Source organism: Nematostella vectensis, chromosome 10 (genome assembly GCF_932526225.1).
Source record: "Nematostella vectensis chromosome 10, jaNemVect1.1, whole genome shotgun sequence".
In the NCBI taxonomy this organism is placed as follows: Eukaryota; Metazoa; Cnidaria; class Anthozoa; order Actiniaria; family Edwardsiidae; genus Nematostella; species Nematostella vectensis.
This window is the reverse complement of record NC_064043.1, coordinates 10,284,447-10,304,865: the sequence shown is the minus strand read 5'-3', so window position 1 is coordinate 10,304,865 and position 20,419 is coordinate 10,284,447. Positions and strand designations below refer to the sequence as shown.

The following is a 20,419-nucleotide window of genomic DNA, read 5'->3' as shown; positions in this document are numbered from 1 at the left end:
CTCTTTTTTCATAGTGAATTATTATACCGTCTGCTGTCTGTGAATCATGTTAAAACAAAGAGACAATTTTACCACAAAAATAGCGCCAATTGATGCTGAGTATTGCCGATAAAGCAATTAAAATATTCCCAAACTCACGTCGTGCCTCACGACATTCGATATTTTTGTGGTTTCTGGTATATTCTCGTCTCTTTAAAAGTGCTCGATTGCTCGGAAAATTTTATGCTGTGTTACCTTTAACACGGATTTAGGCTCAGGGAGAATTTTTTTGCGGTCGGCAGAAATCTCAGCGAAACGGGAAATTATACACTTTAGTATGAGCTTGGATATTTTTAATATACTTGATAATATAAATGTCTAAAATACACATCTATCTATAGTAAAATCGCTATTTACAAACAAATCATAACGTACGTACACAATAATTTAAAACTGCTATATGCAAGTGTAATTGTATTGAATACGTCAGGTCCCTGATTAAATCCATAACCTCCAGAATTATGGGATATTTGTAAACCTTAGAAATATTTGCACGACCCGCGAAACACCCGGGGCATCTATAACAGCGCGCGGCATATTTACGTCACGCGAGACAGCACGCACGTCGGGGAAGGTGTAGCAATTACGCCTCTCCTAACCATAATCGGTAAAGGTTAGCTAAGCATCGAGTGAATACCGTTCTCGTTTTCTCTGCATTTACGGATCCGACGATCCTGCTCATTGAGGAGATTAGCGATTTCTGGAAACAAAGCGAAAAACAAATGTAAACATCCTTATTCAACTTATCGTGATGATTCGAATAAACGCCCTCCTTTAAATAAGCGCCCCCTTCGACGTCGTATTTTGGAATAAACGCCCCCTTCCCTCCCCCAGAAAGTATCCCAACAAAAGCGCTACTTGAATGGTGTAAATCTTCATTTAATTTAGCTTGCATTGACATTCACACATTACAACGATATTGTCATCGATTTATAAACAATCTAATAGCATTTTTACTGTAGATTCAGTTTCTCGTAAATAAAGTTGCTGGTATTTTTTCGCCAAAATGGAATAAGCGCCCCTCCCAAATAACCGCCCCTCTCTAATAAGCGCCCCCTTAAAGACCGGAAAAATTTTATAAGCGCCCGGGGCGGTTAATCGATTCATTACGGTATTATTAACAACAGGAAACCCGAAACACCAGCGAAAACCCAAAAGAACGACAGGGGCTAGGCTGTAAGATTTGCTTCTATAATTAAGTTTACCTTTACATTATTTACACATAGATTGATAAAATTACCTTTAAAAACAGTCAATCGCTTAAAATTTGTCAAAGGAACTGAAGAAAAGCGGATTGTTTTTTTTTCTTCTAATGGTTCTACACAGTTGCTAGGGTTTCAAAAAGGCGGCTGATAGAGCTACTTGAACAGTCCTGGTACTGTATTATTAGTTAAGCATACTTGGAAAGAAGTCCTACCTTTATTTTTCCTGGTAAGTTGTGAGCCAGTCTGAGCGAGGGACTTCAGTATTAGCTCAGCGCGCTGGTAAGATGGCGGAGAGCCTGGAAAAATAAGGCATTGGAAAAAAGATGAAGATGTCAACAACAACCGTCTCACAAGTAACAAGATAGAGTTCTACATGTTCACAAGGGAATTCAGTATCAGCCTAGAGCGCTGATAGGAAATACCAACAGATGGAAAAAAATAAAGATTGTCAGCAACAACAGGCGACAGCCTCTCGCGCGCTCCGGCTCTTGCTGCAAAATAGCAACAACAAAAAGGTATTTAGCGCTTACGAATCAGCCAGAATGTCAAAAAGGACTCATTTTCATCGTCACTCTCTGGAGTGGTGACAGCTATTTTTGTGTTGTTGTTGTTGTTCTTTCGTGTCTCAGAAGTCACGTGATTTTTTTAGTGAAAGCCCTATTATGTTTACCTATAACTTTACTTACCGTTATCAAGCTTTCTCTCCCGTTTCTGCACTTTGGATTTACCGCCATGATATCCCATAGTTCTTTTGTCACCCCACGTCTCACTATCTTTCGTGTAACGAGATGTGCTGCTCCGCTGACCGCTAGTACCCGAGGACGCACTTCCAGCTTTACCCCTATACCGACTCCCGGAGCTCCGCTGACCACTCGCACTGGAGGACGCACTGGAAGCTTTCTCCTGGCGACGGCCATCCTGGCCATACTCTACAGACGAAGCGCTCTTCGCCTGGTGCCGAACCTCAGTGCTCCGCTGACCGCTCGTACCGGAAGACGCACTCGCAGGCTTAGGGGGGTAACGAGCGTGAGTTGTTACCTTGGGCTCCGCTGAATGAAAGGAAAGGAGCGACGAGATGGAATCATCCAGGTAGTCCGGTTCGTCCGCGCCGCTGGCGCTTACTCCGTATGAGTTTTGTCTATCTGGCTTAGGCGACGAGCTTCCCAATGGAGGGCGAAAATTGTCAAACGACTGACTGTCTATTTTGTACTCAAAGTTAGATCCATCAGAGTCGAATCCCTTCTCGTGGTAATGAGGCATCCCCGTTGAGTTCGTGCCATCAAAGACAGGTGGCGACTCGAGCCGTTTCGCTTGGGGATTCTTGTCTAGATACACAGGTGGTGATTGTGGTCGTGCATTTACCCTAGTGGGGCGTGTCTCAGAGTACCTATCTCGATGGGCGTCGTCAGTGAGTTGAGCGAAGTACGGAGGTGACTGGGGCCGTGTGTTAGCCCCGGTCTGACTTGGTTGTCCGTATCGCTGCCCGCTCTCGGTGAAGTCTACGGGTGATTGAGGCCGTGTGTTTGCCTCGGTCTGACTTGGTTGTCCGTATCGCTGCCCGGTCTCGGTGAAGTTTACGGGTGACTCAGACCGTGTGTTAGCCCCGGTGCCCATTCGTTGCTTGTCATGCTGTGCGTTGTCTCTCTTGTCGGAGCTCGGTAGAGAGGACGCCGAAGGCTGCTGAGATTGTGTTTGGAATGCAGAGATCATATTGCGCACGTCTTGAAGGAGGGACTTGAGCTCGTTGTGATCTTCTGGTATCAAACTCTGTGGAGTAACCTGGAGTAGGAAAAATGCGGAATAAGGGACGGACCGTTGGAAAATTGTAGGGGATGGGAAAAGAAATAAATTCTTACATGTAAACTGCAAAAAAAAATACATGCAGCTAAATCTGAGAAGTGGCGGAGTTGAATCATGCACATCATGCAGACCAAAAACCAAGGCACGAGACTAAAACCCACGACGACGCTGTACCTGTGCGGGGGTGGACTGGAGCATCGTGGACAAACTCTTGACTGGTACAGGCGGTTGTGAGGTGGCCGTCTCCTTGGGTGTACCCATCATGCTTTGCAGTACAATGGGCTGTTGCAGCGCGGGCAGTGTCCCGTTATAGTCAGTCTGATTACTGAACGGCGTTATTCTAATAAAAAAAAAACAGGCCAATCTATTAGTATTACTCACCAAAAAATAGTTTCAGGTCTACTTACTTTTAATCAAACGAAAACCCCTATGGGCAAGTAAATAAAAGATTGTAACTATACCCTGGGACACACGGCTATGCCTGCGGGTGGAGGGGATCCGAGAGGCAAAAAAAATATATAATACCCAAAAATACTAAAATGCGAAACCTAAGTTTTATACAACCACACAAGTTTTAGTACACAGGACAGGTACAGAGGAGGTGAAAGAGATATACCAGATGAACATGTGAAAAGGTTATACCAGATAAACATGTGAGAGGGGCATACCAGTTAAACATGTGAGAAGGTTATACCAGATGAACATATGAAAGGGGCATACCCGATGAACATGTGAAAGGGGTATACCAGATAAACATGTGAAAGGGGTATACCAGATGAACATGTGAAAGGGGTATACCAGATGAACATGTGAAAGGGGTATACCAGATAAACATGTGAAAGGGGTATTCCCGATGAACATGTGAAAGGGGTATACCAGATAAACATGTGAAAGGGGTATACCCGATGAACATGTGAAAAGGGTATACCAGATGAACATGTGAAAGGGGTATACCGGATGAACATGCGAAAGGGGTATACCAGATGGACATGTGAAAAGGGTATACCAGATAAACATGTGAAAGGGGTATTCCCGATGAACATGTGAAAGGGGTATACCAGACGAACATGTGAAAGGGGTATAACAGATGAAAATGTGAAAGGGGCATACCAGATGAACATGTGAAAGGGGTATACCAGATGAACATGTGAAAGGGGTATACCAGATAAACGTGAAAGGGGCATACCAGATGAACATGTGAAAGGGGTATACCAGATAAACATGCGAAAGGGGTATACCAGATGAACATGTGAAAGGGGTATACCAGATAAACATGCGAAAGGGGTATACCAGATGAACATGTGAAAGGGGTATACCAGATAAACATGTGAAAGGGGTATACCAGATGAACATGTGAAAGGGGTATACCAGATAAACATGTGAAAGGGGCATACCAGATGAACATGTGAAAGGGGTATACCAGATAAACATGCGAAAGGGGTATACCAGATGAACATGTGAAAGGGGTATACCAGATGAACATGTGAAAGGGGTATACCAGATAAACATGTGAAAGGGGTATTCCCGATGAACATGTGAAAGGGGTATACCAGATAAACATGTGAAAGGGGTATACCCGATGAACATGTGAAAAGGGTATACCAGATGAACATGTGAAAGGGGTATACCGGATGAACATGCGAAAGGGGTATACCAGATGGACATGTGAAAAGGGTATACCAGATAAACATGTGAAAGGGGTATTCCCGATGAACATGTGAAAGGGGTATACCAGATGAACATGTGAAAGGGGTATAACAGATGAAAATGTGAAAGGGGCATACCAGATGAACATGTGAAAGGGGTATACCAGATGAACATGTGAAAGGGGCATACCAGATTAACATGTGAAAGGGGTATACCAGATGAACATGTGAAAGGGGTATACCAGATAAACGTGAAAGGGGCATACCAGATGAACATGTGAAAGGGGTATACCAGATAAACATGCGAAAGGGGTATACCAGATGAACATGTGAAAGGGGTATACCAGATAAACATGCGAAAGGGGTATACCAGATGAACATGTGAAAGGGGTATACCAGATAAACATGTGAAAGGGGTATACCAGATGAACATGTGAAAGGGGTATACCAGATAAACATGCGAAAGGGGTATACCAGATGAACATGTGAAAAGGGTATACCAGATAAACATGTGAAAGGGGTATACCAGATGAAAATGTGAAAGGGGCATACCAGATGAACATGTGAAAGGGGTATACCAGATGAACATGTGAAAGGGGTATACCAGATAAACATGTGAAAAGGGGATACCAGATGAACATGTGAAAAGGGGATACCAGATGAACATGTGAAAAGGGGATACCAGATGAACATGTGAAAAGGGGATACCAGATGAACATGTGAAAAGGGGCATACCAGATGAACATGTGAAAGGGGTATACCAGATGAACATGTGAAAAGGGGATACCAGATGAACATGTGAAAAGGGGATACCAGATGAACATGTGAAAAGGGTATACCAGATGAACATGTGAAAGGGGTATACCAGATGAGAATGTGAAAGGGGCATACCAAATGAACATGTGAAAGGGGTATACCAGATGAACATGTGAAAGGGGCATACCAGATGAACATGTGAAAGGGGTATACCAGATGAACATGTGAAAGGGGTTTACCAGATAAACATGTGAAAGGGGTATACCCGATGAACATGTGAAAGGGGTATACCAGGTGAACATGTGAAAGGGGAATAAAACTGGCCGTCATTTCACGTGGTGAGAAACCACTGTAAGTTCTACTGCAGCAGAATAAGGGAAGGGGGTCCTACCTGAGTCCAGCAGTGACACGACCAAGAATCTCGGCTACAGTAGCGGCATCAAGTTTGACAGACGATCTCTGGTTCCTTTCGAGTTCCTTCAAGAAGCATAAATCTCGCCAGTAACTACGTAGTATTAGAAATATGCAAATCCTTATAATCATCACATCAACATTAACGTCGTCAACATTATTATCATCATAGCCGCCATTCTCTTGTTGAATTACCCACAACAACATTAGTTCAACTAGTTTCACGTCGTTAGCTTTATCGGATTGAGCACCATCGAATTAGTCTCTTAAAAATATTCCTCAGGATTAAAAACATCATTACCACCAGTACCTTAATCTCCAATGAGTGCTTGAGTTTCAACCTTGCGTTATCCTGACCAAGTCTCTCTATTTCCGCTTGAGTGTCTGCGTGCTTGATTGCAGCCTATTCAAAACAACGGAAACGAGCCATTTAGCTACAAAATACCCTTATTCCGGCATATCATAGCAACGGAATCGCATAGAAAATAATATAGGATTTTCAATAAAATTACAAGCACATGCTTTAATTTGTGACACCAAGCGCCGATCAATATTCATAAATGAACGTATGGAACTAGTACTTTGCTTGTCAAAGGAAAAACCTCACCTTATAACCAAGACATCCTTGCAAGCAAAAAGTATATTTCAGGTGAATAATCTTTGTCATACCATACTATTTGGTGAGAGAGGGTTCACTTGAGCAGCCACGCCTTTAAACAGTAGAGGCTGGTCGCTTGAGTTGTTAGACTAAAGTTTATATAGTATCATATACAGATAAAGCTTAATTTTGAATTGATGGCGCATATTATGACTGCAGTACCTTTTCAAATGCCTGTTTTAAATGTTTGATTTTAGTTTCGACGCTAATTTATGCCTGGCTTATAATGGATATTGATGGAGCATACTGCGATTGTAGTACCTTTTCAAATGCCTGTTTTAAATGTTTGATCTTAGTTTTGACGCTAACTTATTTCTGGCTTATAATGGATATCGATGGAGCATACTGCGATTGTAGTACCTTTTCAAGAGCCTGTTCCAGATGTTTGACCTGCTTCCTATAGCCATCGCAGTCTTCCCGGACTTGCTGCGCCTGGAAACTCAACTGATCCCGATCCTCCGTCATTTGGGCCAACTCGGCAGAGAGCTTGTTCGTCTTTGCTTCAAAATAACGCTTGTCCTGTAAATTAAAGCCGCATTGTCACCAGTTTACTTCCGGTCGACCACGTAACAGTATCCGATGGTTTTTAACGGAAAACGCGAAAAATATTTCAAAATATTGAAAGCAGTGTGTTTATTGGAAGTTTCTTTGAAGATCTGAATGATAATTTAGAGCGGATGGCCTGTTTAATATATTGGATTTTTATAGATTCTTTTGTCTTTTAACGGTTGAGGTTTCCGTCGGACCTCCGGAAGTGAACTGGTGATAATGCGGCTTTAATATGAAGTGAACAGATGGATATATTTGAACTTTTACTTTGCTCGAAAAAAAGCGAATAACCTTTCGAAAACCATTCGACAGTGTACAACAGCATTCGAACCTGGCACCGCAATTCGGACCAAATCAAACGCAACATGGGTTGTTCAGTTGAAGTACCTTTTGACTGGGATCTCAAGCGAAAAATGTATTATGTATATTTATTAGAGGTAAAAATCTTCGCATCATCGGATTGCTGTTTTTGCGTAATCTAAGAATACCAAAGAGTTACCTTGATTGCCGCATTCAGGCTTTCCTGCATCCAATGGATTCTGCGAAACAGGAAAAAAAATCTTTATCATAAAATTGCTACAACATTATGTACGGCAGATTAACACATGTACTATCATCTGCTAGATCTTGTATTTCTCCTAGAACTAAAACATTGTGAAAACGTACTTGTTGTTGAGGGAGTCCAGTTCTCCCCGCTTAGCGGTAATCTGCTCCTGCATCGACTCCGCGACAAGGACCGCTAGAACAGAGAAAGAATGTATGAAAGGAAAAGTACACGTGAAAGGGAGTACACGAGCTGTTTATATCAACAACAATTATAAGATGAAACAAGGAGTGATGAAGTGTTGGATTTCTTCCTTTCACCATGATGTAATTTCTACCCACCTTTACCACTCATCTCTCCTTTTGCTTTTAAGAGCCTTTTTGTGAGATTCAAGTCTTGTTCGGAACCTTGAAAAAAAAAACAGAAAACATCTTATTATGAACTCGTCAATTATGCCTATTATTGTTGTAAAAATAACAACAACAACAAAATAAAAATGTCCTACTCAAGTTTCTGCATTTAACAGCTCAGAATATTTTCTTTTTTGGAAACACAAATATGGCGGCCTAAATGGATTATGACATCATCATTTAAGCCCCTCGCCTTTTACCGCCGGGAAGATATATTTTTCGCTTTAAAAGCTTTTTCCCGTCGGTTTTTGCAATTTTAGAGCAGCCAGTGTGTTAGGTCATCTTTCCAAGATATCTCGTGCAAGGCTTCAAAGCGATGGAGTAAAAATATGGAAGATGGTGAGTATTCGAAGGGAATTGGAGCTCTGCAGCGCCATGTTTGACCGATTTCGAACCCAAACACATTGGGCTTAGAAAAAATATTCTGAGAATAAGGGGTTATGTAGCTTTCGAAATCGGTAAGTCTCTATATGAGACGCGAAGCCAGTTGCTGGGACGTTTGGTTTCTTTAAACAATATCGTATTGAGCTCTGCACATCACCGACATAAGTATAGGCAACAAGGGCCCTCCCTACACTATCAAGTGGAATGCTTCGTTTGATAGCTAGCCTAGCCGTATTTATTGCTATCATTTTTATTGCTTTTTCTGGCTGATTTTTAAACCAGAAATCTTATACAGCGCTGCCAAAGTTATTATTAAATAGCTAAATTGAATAAAAATAAAATAAAATTTTTGTGTGAGGCTGTAGTTTCAGTTGGCTCCTCTGCAATAAGGCCATCATAAATAATAAGCTACTGTACTCTATAAATTGAAAAGAAACCCCTTTCTCTTTTCTAAGTATATTTGTTACAATTTATTTCAGATATTGACCATGGCAAAGAAGATGAAAATAAGTAAATATATAAGGATGGACAGAGAGATCATTGAATTTTCTCCTTTGTATTCCACTGTTAGTGATAAAAAAACTTATACTATTCTTTTTATCTTAATAGTTTTTTTATTTGTTCAAGGTATGTGTTATTGACTATTACACTTTTTGAAAGTATGGTTACAAACTGACCCCCTAGTTCTGTAGCACTCCCAAGAAAATAGGGGGGACCCCCTTCGTATTTACAAAGACAATGCTTAAAGTCCATATAACCTTTCAGAGTTGATAGACTTTGTCAATTCTTTATATTTTTATATTTTCATCAAATGGTATGTGGTTCGTATGGACCCCATAAAACACGCGTTCGCGCGAATAACTCAAATCTGTAATATTGAGGCATTTTGGTCAACTATCGGAAAAAAGGCCGTGAACTGAAAGGCCCGGGTCCAGTCATTTGTGACGTAGATCGAGATGTCAACCAAATTACATGAGAAAACATATGCGCGCTAAACTGGTTCCCGTCTACATGTCTTCTTAGCTATTGCTGAAGAACGTTTTGGGGTTACAACTTTTACCGTCATCTTTATATCTCAACCTGGTAGTCAAATGATTATTTAACTTCAGGAAACATACCTGCAAAATTTAGCAGATTTTTTTTTTAGTCTTTTTAGTCTTTTTTTAGTGAATTGTTTTTCATTGTGCGCGCGCGCTGTATTCGCAATCAAGAATGGCGACATTCTCACGAGCGCGCGCTGTTTTTGAAACCTACAACAAAACGATATTTTCTTTTTTCGCATACAATTCTCGACTAAATTATTCTTCCCTTCATTGTGGGTAGCATTGCAATAGAAAACAATTCGCCAATATTTTGTGGTATTGCCGTCTCTGAATTTTAACGGATTTAAGGAAAATACGTTGTTCCAGATTTTCCCTCCAAAACTTGGAATTATTCACTCGATTCAACTCCTTTCGCGCGGCCAGGAAAATTTTCAAAGATCTGTAGAAAAATTCAAATTTCAATAAAATTCAATTCCCTTTTCAGAATTTGAAAGTTTATCTATGGTTTGTTTTGGCTAGATTGATATAAGTGAGAGGTTTTAAGAACTTTAAAGAACGCTGTTTGGTGGAAAAATGGTTTGAGATTATATGGCTTTCAACGTTAATGGAGATTTGCACCCCAGCCTCTGCTACGGCCCTGCCCCTGGTCCATGGACTCCTTGTTGAAAATAGGTTTTCTAGTAATAACATGTTTTCTAGCTTATATTATGATCCGAGTATAAACCAAGAGCATGGATGAAGGTTGGTTAAAAAGTTTCTATGTATATTAAATCCCCAGAGCTAACACAGTATTATACTTATATAATTCGCACTAAAACATACTATAAGACACAGCATATTGTGCATTCAAAAGGTGCAATGGGCTTTTGAAATAAGAGGGGATCTATGATTATTTCACATCACTTTTATGTATGGTGATTGATTGTTAAAATTGTATGATTGGACAAATTGTTTCCACTTTTCTCCCATTTACTCTGACTGAAAATTTTCTACCAGAAAGAATTCAAATCATTAGAATTCTGTTTGAGTAAAATTGTTTAGGAGAAGAATGATAAGCTCATGAAAATTATTTGTTTTATAGACACATTGCATTATAAATATGCTGTAAATAACATTTATAACATAACATGTGTCCACTGCATTTCTTTGGGATTGAACATTTTACCAACAGGCTTGTGTATTTTTGGGGTGGCAAGTTTCCATCCTTTTTGGGTGTATGACATTTTGAGCTATGTTGGACCATTTCATCATGTTTATAACTGAATACTGCCCCCACCCCTTCCAACCCACCCCTGGGCAATTATCCCTCTAACCTTCAAGGCATATAAATCCTAAGCCCATTCAGCCTTTCGGCTATTAAGTCATAGCCCATTCATGCTCTAGGGACATTGTCAAATATTTAAATTTAAGAGTTATACAAAAGATGGGCTGGTTGGTACAAGCCAAGCAAAAAAAAAATAAAAAATGTGTCTTCTATTTGTTTTATTTGATATTCTGTGTACCACATGCTTTTTGTGTGTAGGAGATGAGATGATTTAAGATTATACCTCTATTAAGACATTAAAACAAATATGAAATACTGTATGTGTCAAGTCATTTTCTGCAGTGGCTGATCCAAGTGTGGCTCTGTGGTCCAATCCTTTTTAAGGGCCTATGGTACTATCTTTTGAGTACGTTGCTAGGGAAATTTGTTTGTTTTATAAAAGCTTCTGTTTTTGTCAAATCTCTTGGAACTTTCAACATAAGTGTTTTAGACCTAAATAACACAAGTGATGACGTCATTTGACCCCTCCCATGGTCACGTGACCCAGAACAGAAACACGTGTCGGAGAAGCTACTGTTGAAATCTAACATAATTTTTGTTGCAGAAATATTTTAACTTCACTATTTTCTAAAACTTCACGCATCGGATTTGCGAAATTTTGGTTATTTCAATGTTTTGATGCCTCGAATGTCAAAACAAAAAAGTGTTTCCAGAAAAGGAAATATTCCGAGGTGTTTAAGTTGGAAAAAGTGGATTTCTCTCATAACCATTCTTTCCGTCCCGCTGTTTCCAACTAACCGAATGGTGTTATCATCTCTCATGTAGCTACACCTCACCTTTAAGTCTAGATAGCAGTTTGCTAATTTCCTTCTAACTAACCGAATGGTGTTATCATCTCTCATGTAGCTACACCTCACCTTTAAGTCTAGATAGCAGTTTGCTAATTTCCTTCTAACTAACCGAATGGTGTTATCATCTCTCATGTAGATACACCTCACCTTTAAGTCTAGATAGCAGTTTACTAATTTCCTTCTAACTAACCGAATGGTGTTATCATCTCTCATGTAGATACACCTCACCTTTAAGTCTAGATAGCAGTTTGCTAATTTCCTTCTAACTAACCGAATGGTGTTATCATCTCTCATGTAGCTACACCTCACCTTTAAGTCTAGATAGCAGTTTGCTAATTTCCTTCTAACTAACCGAATGGTGTTATCATCTCTCATGTAGCTACACCTCACCTTTAAGTCTAGATAGCAGTTTGCTAATTTCCTTCTAACCGAATGGTGTTATCATCTCTCATGTAGCTACACCTCACCTTTAAGTCTAGATAGCAGTTTGCTAATTTCCTTCTAACTAACCGAATGGTGTTATCATCTCTCATGTAGCTACACCTCACCTTTAAGTCTAGATAGCAGTTTACTAATTTCCTTCTCCCTCTCGCCGTCTTTTCCCGCCAGCACTGTGTTAAGTGTGTCCCTCTCCTCTCGCAGCTTGCCCACCTCCATTTGACGGCCCTTAAGCTCGGATAGGGCGTTTTCGCGGTCATCTAACAGCGCTGCCATTTCCTCTCCCTTAACTGTTACTGTCTGCTGCAAATCCTTTGAAAGTCAACGAAAAAGAAAGACGAGTGTCTAATTCAATGACTCTATTTGTATTTTTCTGAATAATGTCATTCATCATAAGTCTCAATTTCTTGCGTTCAAAGGAGTTAAAAAAGGTGTGTGCCTGGGGGAGAATGCAAACTGAAAAAAATCAAATTACTTCATCGACGCTTTATACGCCTAACTCAGAACATGTTGCTTGGGGTCTTGGTCGAATAAAAAAAAACAATTATCTGCTCTGCTTCAGTGATCAAAATACAATTTTATTCAAAGACCAATGAGCAAAGCAATTAAAAAAGAGCCAAATTCAAACATGCATATGTAAACATTACCTTTAAAAATATTAATTATATTGAGGTCATCACATCCAATCCTAATATCGATAGTGTCTAGTCTCCTACTCCAACCTAAATTATCCGTCTAATCTCCATCATCGAAAATCACCATACACAAACAGTTCCTAATGATCTAACCTTCATTATTTTCACAACCGTAACCACACAAATGGATGAGGTACCTAAAAAGCATCAAACGATCTTTACTCCCATCAAGCCAACTGACATCTTGACTCCCACGCGCTCTACGAATTTCTAAGCGGCCTTCTTTTCCCTTTACACCTAACCACCAGAGAAGCCGCACCATATATACCAGCGACTACCCATTATTACTCCCAACCTAACTGATACCTGGACTTGCTGCTCCAAGTCTTTCACAAGCTTATCCTTCGCCTTGAGCTTCTTCGCCAAAATCTCTCGATGTCGCTTCATTTCCTGGACCTCTCGGACCTGTTCTTGTAGATTCTGTATCAGCTCCTGTCTCTCTCGTTGCAGAGAATCCCCAGTTTGGTTATTCCGCTCAAGAATCTGCGCTAGATTCGCACCCTGCTCCTTAAAGCTCGCTATGGTCCATTCTCGTTCCTCAAGTTGAGCTTTGAGCTTCTCAATCTGGGTTTGCGCGCTGTTTAGCTCTTTGCTCTTCTCCTCTGCAAATCCTGTCTTGGCGAGAAGATCTTCCTTTAGCTGGTCCAGTTCCTTCGCCTGAGATGAGACAAACATACTCTTTACCATATGTGCACCCTGTCTACCTCTTTCACGTGTTCACAAGTGTTTATCGATTATAACTGCAGTTAGCTAAGAGTCTGCAGAATTCTTAGAATCGCATCAAGTCTCAATTGAATACTGTCTTTCTGAATCGCCTACTTCGGTGTTACCTATACCTAGCTTTGTTTCCTCGGGTTTCCTTCATATTTGTCAAACGTAAATGCATTTCTTTGTCTATATTCATCTGTGAGCTCGTTGTATTTTAGATGCCCATTCACCTTATCATCATAGCGAGTAGCGAGTTCAATCTTCTCCTCTCTCACCACCGACACCTCCCTGTCTCTGAGCTCAATAGCTTCTTGCAGACTTGTCCTCTCTTTGTTCAGTTCCTCCAGTTGGGAGTCCTTTTCAGCCAGCTCCCTATTCAAGGTTTCTACCTGAACGTTCAGCTTGTTCACCTCAAAAAGAATTATGTTAAGCCTGGAGTTGGACTTCTCCTGCTCCTCACTGGCTACTCTCCTCATCTCTTGCTCAGCTTGCTGATAGAATTCTTGCTCCTTCTGCTGCAAAAGCGATCTTGCCTCTCTAACCTACAAAAGACGTTTCGGCATAACCTTTTACAGATGCAAGGATTGGATTGAAGTTTTTAATTAAAATCAATACGTTACCGCGGTTGTGACACGCAGTCTGCAACCGAGGCAATCAACAGTAATGATTACTTGGATGGACTCAACGAACCCGCAGTACAGAACATTGAACAAGGCCACCACGGTCACAACCAAAGTTCTGGACTTCCAAACTTTCCAGATGTTACTTACTGTTTTAGTTAAACCAAGCCCGAGCGTTGGATTTCACATTGCGTTTAGCTACGCTAAAAAAATTAAATAATTGCCCATTGCGTTTAATTAGACTACTGAACGCTAAGAATATGTATCATTGATTTCCAAATACCTCGTTATTCAATTTCGTGATCTCTTCAGACTTTACGTTTTCGAAGGCTTTCTTTTCCTCCATGAGCTCTTGTAGCCGATGGCGTTCACTCGCAAGTTCCTGCTCACATGAGGTGAGCCTCTCTTGTAGTATAATGCTGTTGGCTTGTTCTCGGGACGCGGAAACTTGAAGCTGCTCCTTTTCTTTGCGAATGAGGTTTAGCTCTACTTGGGTCTCGCGGCTTGTGTTTTCGAAAGTGGACGACTAACACGAAAAAGTAAATGTAAGAGCATCGCCTTTACTTTTATCAAAAAGAGGTTGTATTAACTGTGCTAGGGTACAGTTTAGAGTCTGAGCGTGTGATATAACAAAGGCACGGCAGTCTTAGAAAGTTAATAAGCCTAGTTGTCTTGGACTAGACGGTAGCAGCTCAATAGAATGACCATTGGATAATATAATGTTAGTACCACAATATTATGATATCACGAAATTTTATGAAGGAAAATAATTTAAGCTAGGAAAAATACCAATTGACGCTTACCTGAGTTTCAAACTGTTTTGATAAGTCATTTTTTTGCTTGGATACGGACTCTAACTCCAAGCGAAGGGATTTCATCTTATCGTCCATTGCAGATATCTCGGTAATATGTTGCTCCCTTTTAGAAAAAAATGGCATATTAGTAACTTCACTTCTGGTCACCGCTCAACTTAACAGCAGCGTCTGATGTCTTTTTTTTCGACATTAACTTTGCGCTTTCCACTGGCGTTTGTACTGTAGAACATGTCCAGTGCCACCGTCACTTAAGCCTGCGTAGCAAGCGCAAAGGGCTGGGAAGATGAGGGAAAGACCTTGCGCGCCTGGAGAGAAGGATGGGGGGAATGTAGGGAATGGAAGCCCTCATCCCAGCCCTTTGGGTTTGCTACACAGGCTATCGTCACTTGAACATAAGTACTGTCAAAGCTCTTTTTTGCAACTACTTTTGTAAGCGACCAACCCTAGTTACGACTACAATTTCGCAATCCCTTTTGTTATTATCAGTGAATCCCACTAAAGCTTATTGAGACAGATTCTATTAGTCATCATAAGATTATACTTGTTGGTCACTAAAACCTGAGATGTCCGCGGTGATAACCGGTTTCGTGAAGCAAGAGAGAGAATACACAAACAGGTTCACCACTGTTTTTTATGTGAAGTCTTTACACCGATCCTTACTTGATATGTTTAAGTTGTTGCTGCAGCTGGTCTAGATCGTCACGCGCACTGGCTGAACGAGATGCGGCAATATCCAAGGCCTTGGAGTGATCGTCCTTCAGGTTTGTGATCCTACAGGATAACGACATAGGGAGCTTTTGACATAAACATTGGAGGGAAAAGTGGGCGGGGTTTCCCAAAAGCGTCTCAACACGGTACCATAACGCTTTAACTCCGTGAAGCTACCAAAAGGCTTTAACAAATGCTTTATTTCACATGACACACTGCTCATTTATCTCGACAACATTCTCGTTTTGCTCGAACTTACAACAATGAAAATCAAATCAATGGTGAAGAGATATAGAGATAAAAAAAAGTGTGAGGACTTTGCCTGCATAGAGAACACCTTTTGGTAAGTTTAGCACGAGCCTTGAGGATTACGACAGGATTTTCTCAAACTGTCATGGTTCCGTGACCATTCTTCTACTGACCTTGCTTCATAGTCGTTGCTCAATTTCTCCATCTTTGTTTGTGAGTCACTCTTTGAAGACTGAATGTCGTACTCAAGCTGTTCAGACAAAACCCAACATTCAAATACTTTGAAATCATTTTAAAAAGGTGTCTTCAATTGTTATGGGCAACTTAAAATCAACTACAGGAACAAGCAATTTACCAACCTTTTCCAGCCTTGCTTTGAGTAACTGCTTTTCACTTTCATCCTCAAAAAGGCATTTCTGTAGCTCCTGCACAAGCAATTCTGGTTTCGGACCAGAAGAGCCAAGAATCAGCTCTCCTCGCCCTCGCTTCACCACCTGATCTTGAACTACATGACGGAGGTGGCTGATTGCAGACGTGTACCCAACATTACACTCTTCATACTCTTTCACTCGTGTTTCAAGGCAACTTATAGTCTGAAACATCAAACAACAAATAACATTTTCAAAAGACTACTCATATAGTATCAATGTCGCCTACATGAAAACTTGTGTCTGCACCCCCAAGCATTTATAAGAACGCCTGAGGCATGAACCAGCACCCCAACCCAAGTAAACGTTTCTAGCCACATTCCTTTTTAAAAACATTACCTACAGTGGAATTAAATACCTACAGTAGTTTGTAAAAAAAAAACGCTTTTATACTGAAGGCCCTGACAGACCTATGTATTGTATCTTTAAATGCCATAACTATACAGAATACCTTGTTACAAAACACTTCCTCTGGTCATTTTGAAGTCTGGATAAGAACTCAAATAGGGCCCCATGTGTAAATCCAGAGTTAATAATAGCATACCCCACATTTCTGGATAAAGGTGGCCCAAATTCATTTCCTTTCCTGATATAATAAAGTTGCCCTGATGTAGGAAAGTTCTGAGACCTTACAGTACCTTATATAAATGTGAAACATTCAATAAAATACCCAACACAACTTAATACCCCTCAAATCGTTTTGGCATTATACAGAAGTACCTGATCTTTATCTGCAGCAGATTGCTTCTGCTTTAACAAAGCTGCCTCAAGTTGCTTGACCAGGTTTAGCTGACTTGCTGCTTCCGACTCTCTGTAAGAAAAAGGGGGAACAGCTGATAAATCAAACATATTTCTATGACAAAGCAATTGATTAACACTGAAAAAACCGATATCTTCAAAAAGGTACTCTTTATAAACGTAAAATAATTGATTGAGGTTAGTGTGGCTTTTTTTTGGCATGGGCTTCCTGTTAAAAAGTCATCTTACTTTTTATCATCACATTATTACGTATCCCTATTTTAAGGGGCAAACAATTTAAAATTAGAGCACTAGACCAAAGAAAACAATAACCATGACATAATAGTTTTACCGTAGCGCAAGGATATGGTCTCTGCCTTCGATTGTCTCATGAAGTCTTTCCTCTAGCTCTTTCACAATATCTCTGTAGTAAGCTTCTTGCTTAGCACACAGTTCAGTAGTCTATGGAAATTTCAGAATGTTTGAACCACGGTCAGGTCGTGCGGTATAAAAACCTGGCTTGAGAACAGGGTTAATAAATTTTATCCAATGAGGACATCTGGATGGTCCTTTGGGAGGTCCTCAAGGGTAGTAGAAACAGTAAAGAAACAATAGTTTTGTTACCCAGGCTCAAACACTATGAAGGTGAAACAGCAATGCAATGTAGGAACAACGCATGTCAATAGTAAAAACAGCACATCTCACCATACGAAGCCTTGTTCTCAAGTCCTCTGTTTGCTCTCTATATTTTTGCATGAAAACTTCCAAATCCCTCTGACTTGAGCTTTGGGTTGTCATGGAGACATTACTTCCAAGCCCTTGAGGAGCAAGAGGAAATCCTCTGGGAAAAGAAGAGACAAAGTTTTAATATGTCGAGTATCTATGTAATAAAAAAATAATATAGGCAATAAAACAAAACATCTCATTACCTTGGCCATTCTAGTGTTCTAGTGTTCATTGTCTGCAAAGAGTCTTTCTGACTTTGCTAATGACAAAATATACATAACCGGTCAAATGTGGACATTGGTTAAAAACATACCTATAATATATTGCTGTTTCAGTTTTAATATAACAGTGTGATTGTGAATTTAATAATTTTGTATTTTACTCAGTAGGACTCTCCCCTTTGTCTGATACATGTAAAAATCATAAAGATTTACCTTGAATCCCAAGCAAATTCATGTAGGTGCAGGGTTCAAAATAATTATTTTTAAATCTGCTAGATTAATTACCAAGAAATCTTGACAACATCACCAAATAAATCATGTAGGTCATCCCTACTGTACCTCATGCTGATGTAGTTCTGCCCTCAGTCGATCCAACTCATGTTCTCGTGCAGACAACTGAGATTGAAGGTCTTGTAAGACATTGGACTAAGGGTCAGAAAAAGAGTATGTGGTCAAAACAAGCAAAACAAGCCAGGTAACTGCAAACCTTAATTATCATATCTAATTCATAGAAATTGATTTTAATTTTCTTGGCCAAGTTATCCAAGCGTAAATATAATATATAATTATATAAAGATATAAAAAATGGCTTTGTAAGATTGTTTGAATACTAAACACAATCAAATCAATGTGATTGTGTTCAATTGCATTGAATTTCCAAACATGCATAGTAGACACCCTTTGACTACACCTAAGAGTGTGAGTGTGAGGTTTCATTTGGACGCAGTGGCACTAAAAAAAAAAGTTGATTAAGATTTAAGTTTAATTTCATCTCCACTGCCTCCACTGAAACTATATGAACTCCTGGAATCTCTTGTCTTTTTACATAGAAAATAACTTAATTTATCCCTGTGCATCACTTATCTGTCATATTTAAGGGACAAAAGAAGCATAAATTTTGGCCTATAGTAACTTCTTTAACAACAACTTACACAACAACTTAGAATGAGTATGTGTCTAAATATGTACAGTACAGTAAGTTGTATTTGAAGAACATTCCTAAGGTCTCGTGATGATAACATGGGCTATAAAAATACTAAACTTTTACATTTTCTAGTTCATTTTACTGACCTCACGCTGGATGTGCTGTTTCATGTTTTCTAGGTTGTGATGCAGGCCGGTAATATCACTTACATTCGTCGTGGCTGTATTCCTTTGAGCTGAGGTAAAATAAAAATGATGCTAGAACAGAACTTTAGCTGCACAACTAACTTTGTATTTTAGTGTGAAGTGGAACTTTTTACGATGTCTAGTATTAATGTGTATTATAGCATTATAGTATTATATCAATGCAACTTCAAGTATCCAAATTCCCCACGACTTACTCACTCGGCAGCATTGGTAGTAGAGTACTTATTGGATCGAAAAAGCATTAATTTTAGAATGAGGTTAGTGAACTTTGAATCAAAATTGGAAACTTAAGCGCAAGCTTTAATAGGGTCTAACATTTAAGCATTAAGCACAAACCTTCCGTTGATCGTACTGAACTCATTGTATCAGACGAGCAAGTAGTTAACGGCGCCGGAGGGATCATCAACGTTGCTGGAAGCGGAGGAATACCATTAATAGGGCTACGGCCTTGAGCAGAGCTTGCAATGTTTTCCTTTTCGTCGTCCATTATGGTGTTTTGCCCTTGTTGTAAGGATGAAGCCATGTTCGTACGACTAGCCTTGTTCCATATCGGAACTCTCGCTTGAATAAAATAAACACTACAAACTGTACATATCAAGGATCAGACAAATTTTGGGAAATGAAAGCAAAGCTTTGGGTTTACAAAAGCTGAAAGCAGCTGTCTTTTGAAACGCTTGAAACGAATTGTATTCAAACAAACCGCGCTCAAACCGCGCTCTTATTGACAACCGCGTGGAGCCTAGAAAACAAAACACAGGCATCCCATATTAGGAAAAAAATCCTGTCGTTTCTGTCGGCCACCCACAGGTAGCCCAAGCTCTGTATTTGTCCCTAATCAATAGTGCCAAGATTCAAGATCCACGATTTGAACTCTTACCAGAACGAAGTAAGAATTTAAATCGTGAATCTTGAATCTTGAAAAAGGCGCTTTAATACGGCCAGATAACACGCAAAAAAGTAAAATAAACACAACACACGTCTTTTGAACCAGTTGTTTTTCAGTTATTTTTCAGTAATTTTGTTTTTTTCGCCCTATGTTTACCGTAAAAATCATTAGGGACAAATTCAGAGCTTGGGCTGGGCTACCAGTGCAGACCCCACTTTCGCGGTCGCTGATTACCAGTCTTTCCGTTCCCGTTAATGGAAGTTAAATTCGCGTTCCCTTTGTGACCCAAATCCCATTTCCCAGACAAAAAAACAAGGCGAATATCGGTTCCCGTTTTACCACGCTTAAAGACCCTCTGTGCGACCAAAGGTATCAAGGGAACGAACCCCAGTATTTATATCACTTATCATCCCTGTCTCCCATTTTCACACTTTTAGCATCTCTTGCACAAGATTTTGCCTTCGCGATCACACACTGGCCGGCAGCCCCTTATTCC

General features: G+C 40.1%; 1 protein-coding gene across 2 annotated transcripts; it reads right to left on the bottom strand.

The window, feature by feature from the left end:
* Positions 1-315: 315 nt before the first annotated feature.
* LOC116603064 (coiled-coil domain-containing protein 158-like) lies at positions 316-19,759 on the bottom strand. Of its 2 annotated transcripts, none has more exons than XM_048733303.1 (25): positions 19,374-19,759; positions 19,041-19,066; positions 18,246-18,332; positions 17,889-17,944; positions 17,665-17,800; positions 17,312-17,421; positions 16,942-17,032; positions 16,153-16,386; positions 15,967-16,043; positions 15,497-15,607; positions 14,825-14,939; positions 14,305-14,547; positions 13,632-13,943; positions 13,000-13,350; positions 12,109-12,310; positions 7,950-8,015; positions 7,731-7,803; positions 7,564-7,603; positions 6,876-7,034; positions 6,168-6,260; positions 5,838-5,923; positions 3,219-3,384; positions 1,931-3,023; positions 1,457-1,540; positions 316-739 (listed from the first exon to the last, which is right to left on the bottom strand). In XM_048733303.1, the coding sequence occupies exons 1-25, from the start codon at positions 19,558-19,560 to the stop codon at positions 654-656; spliced, it is 4,284 nt and encodes a 1,427-aa protein (XP_048589260.1). In that variant the 5' UTR covers positions 19,561-19,759; the 3' UTR covers positions 316-653. The 2 variants fall into 2 exon arrangements, with proteins under 2 accessions (XP_048589260.1, XP_032219915.2); XM_032364024.2 differs by having other exon boundaries at positions 18,978-19,066; positions 19,374-19,758.
* Between the last annotated feature and the right edge of the window lie 660 nt (positions 19,760-20,419).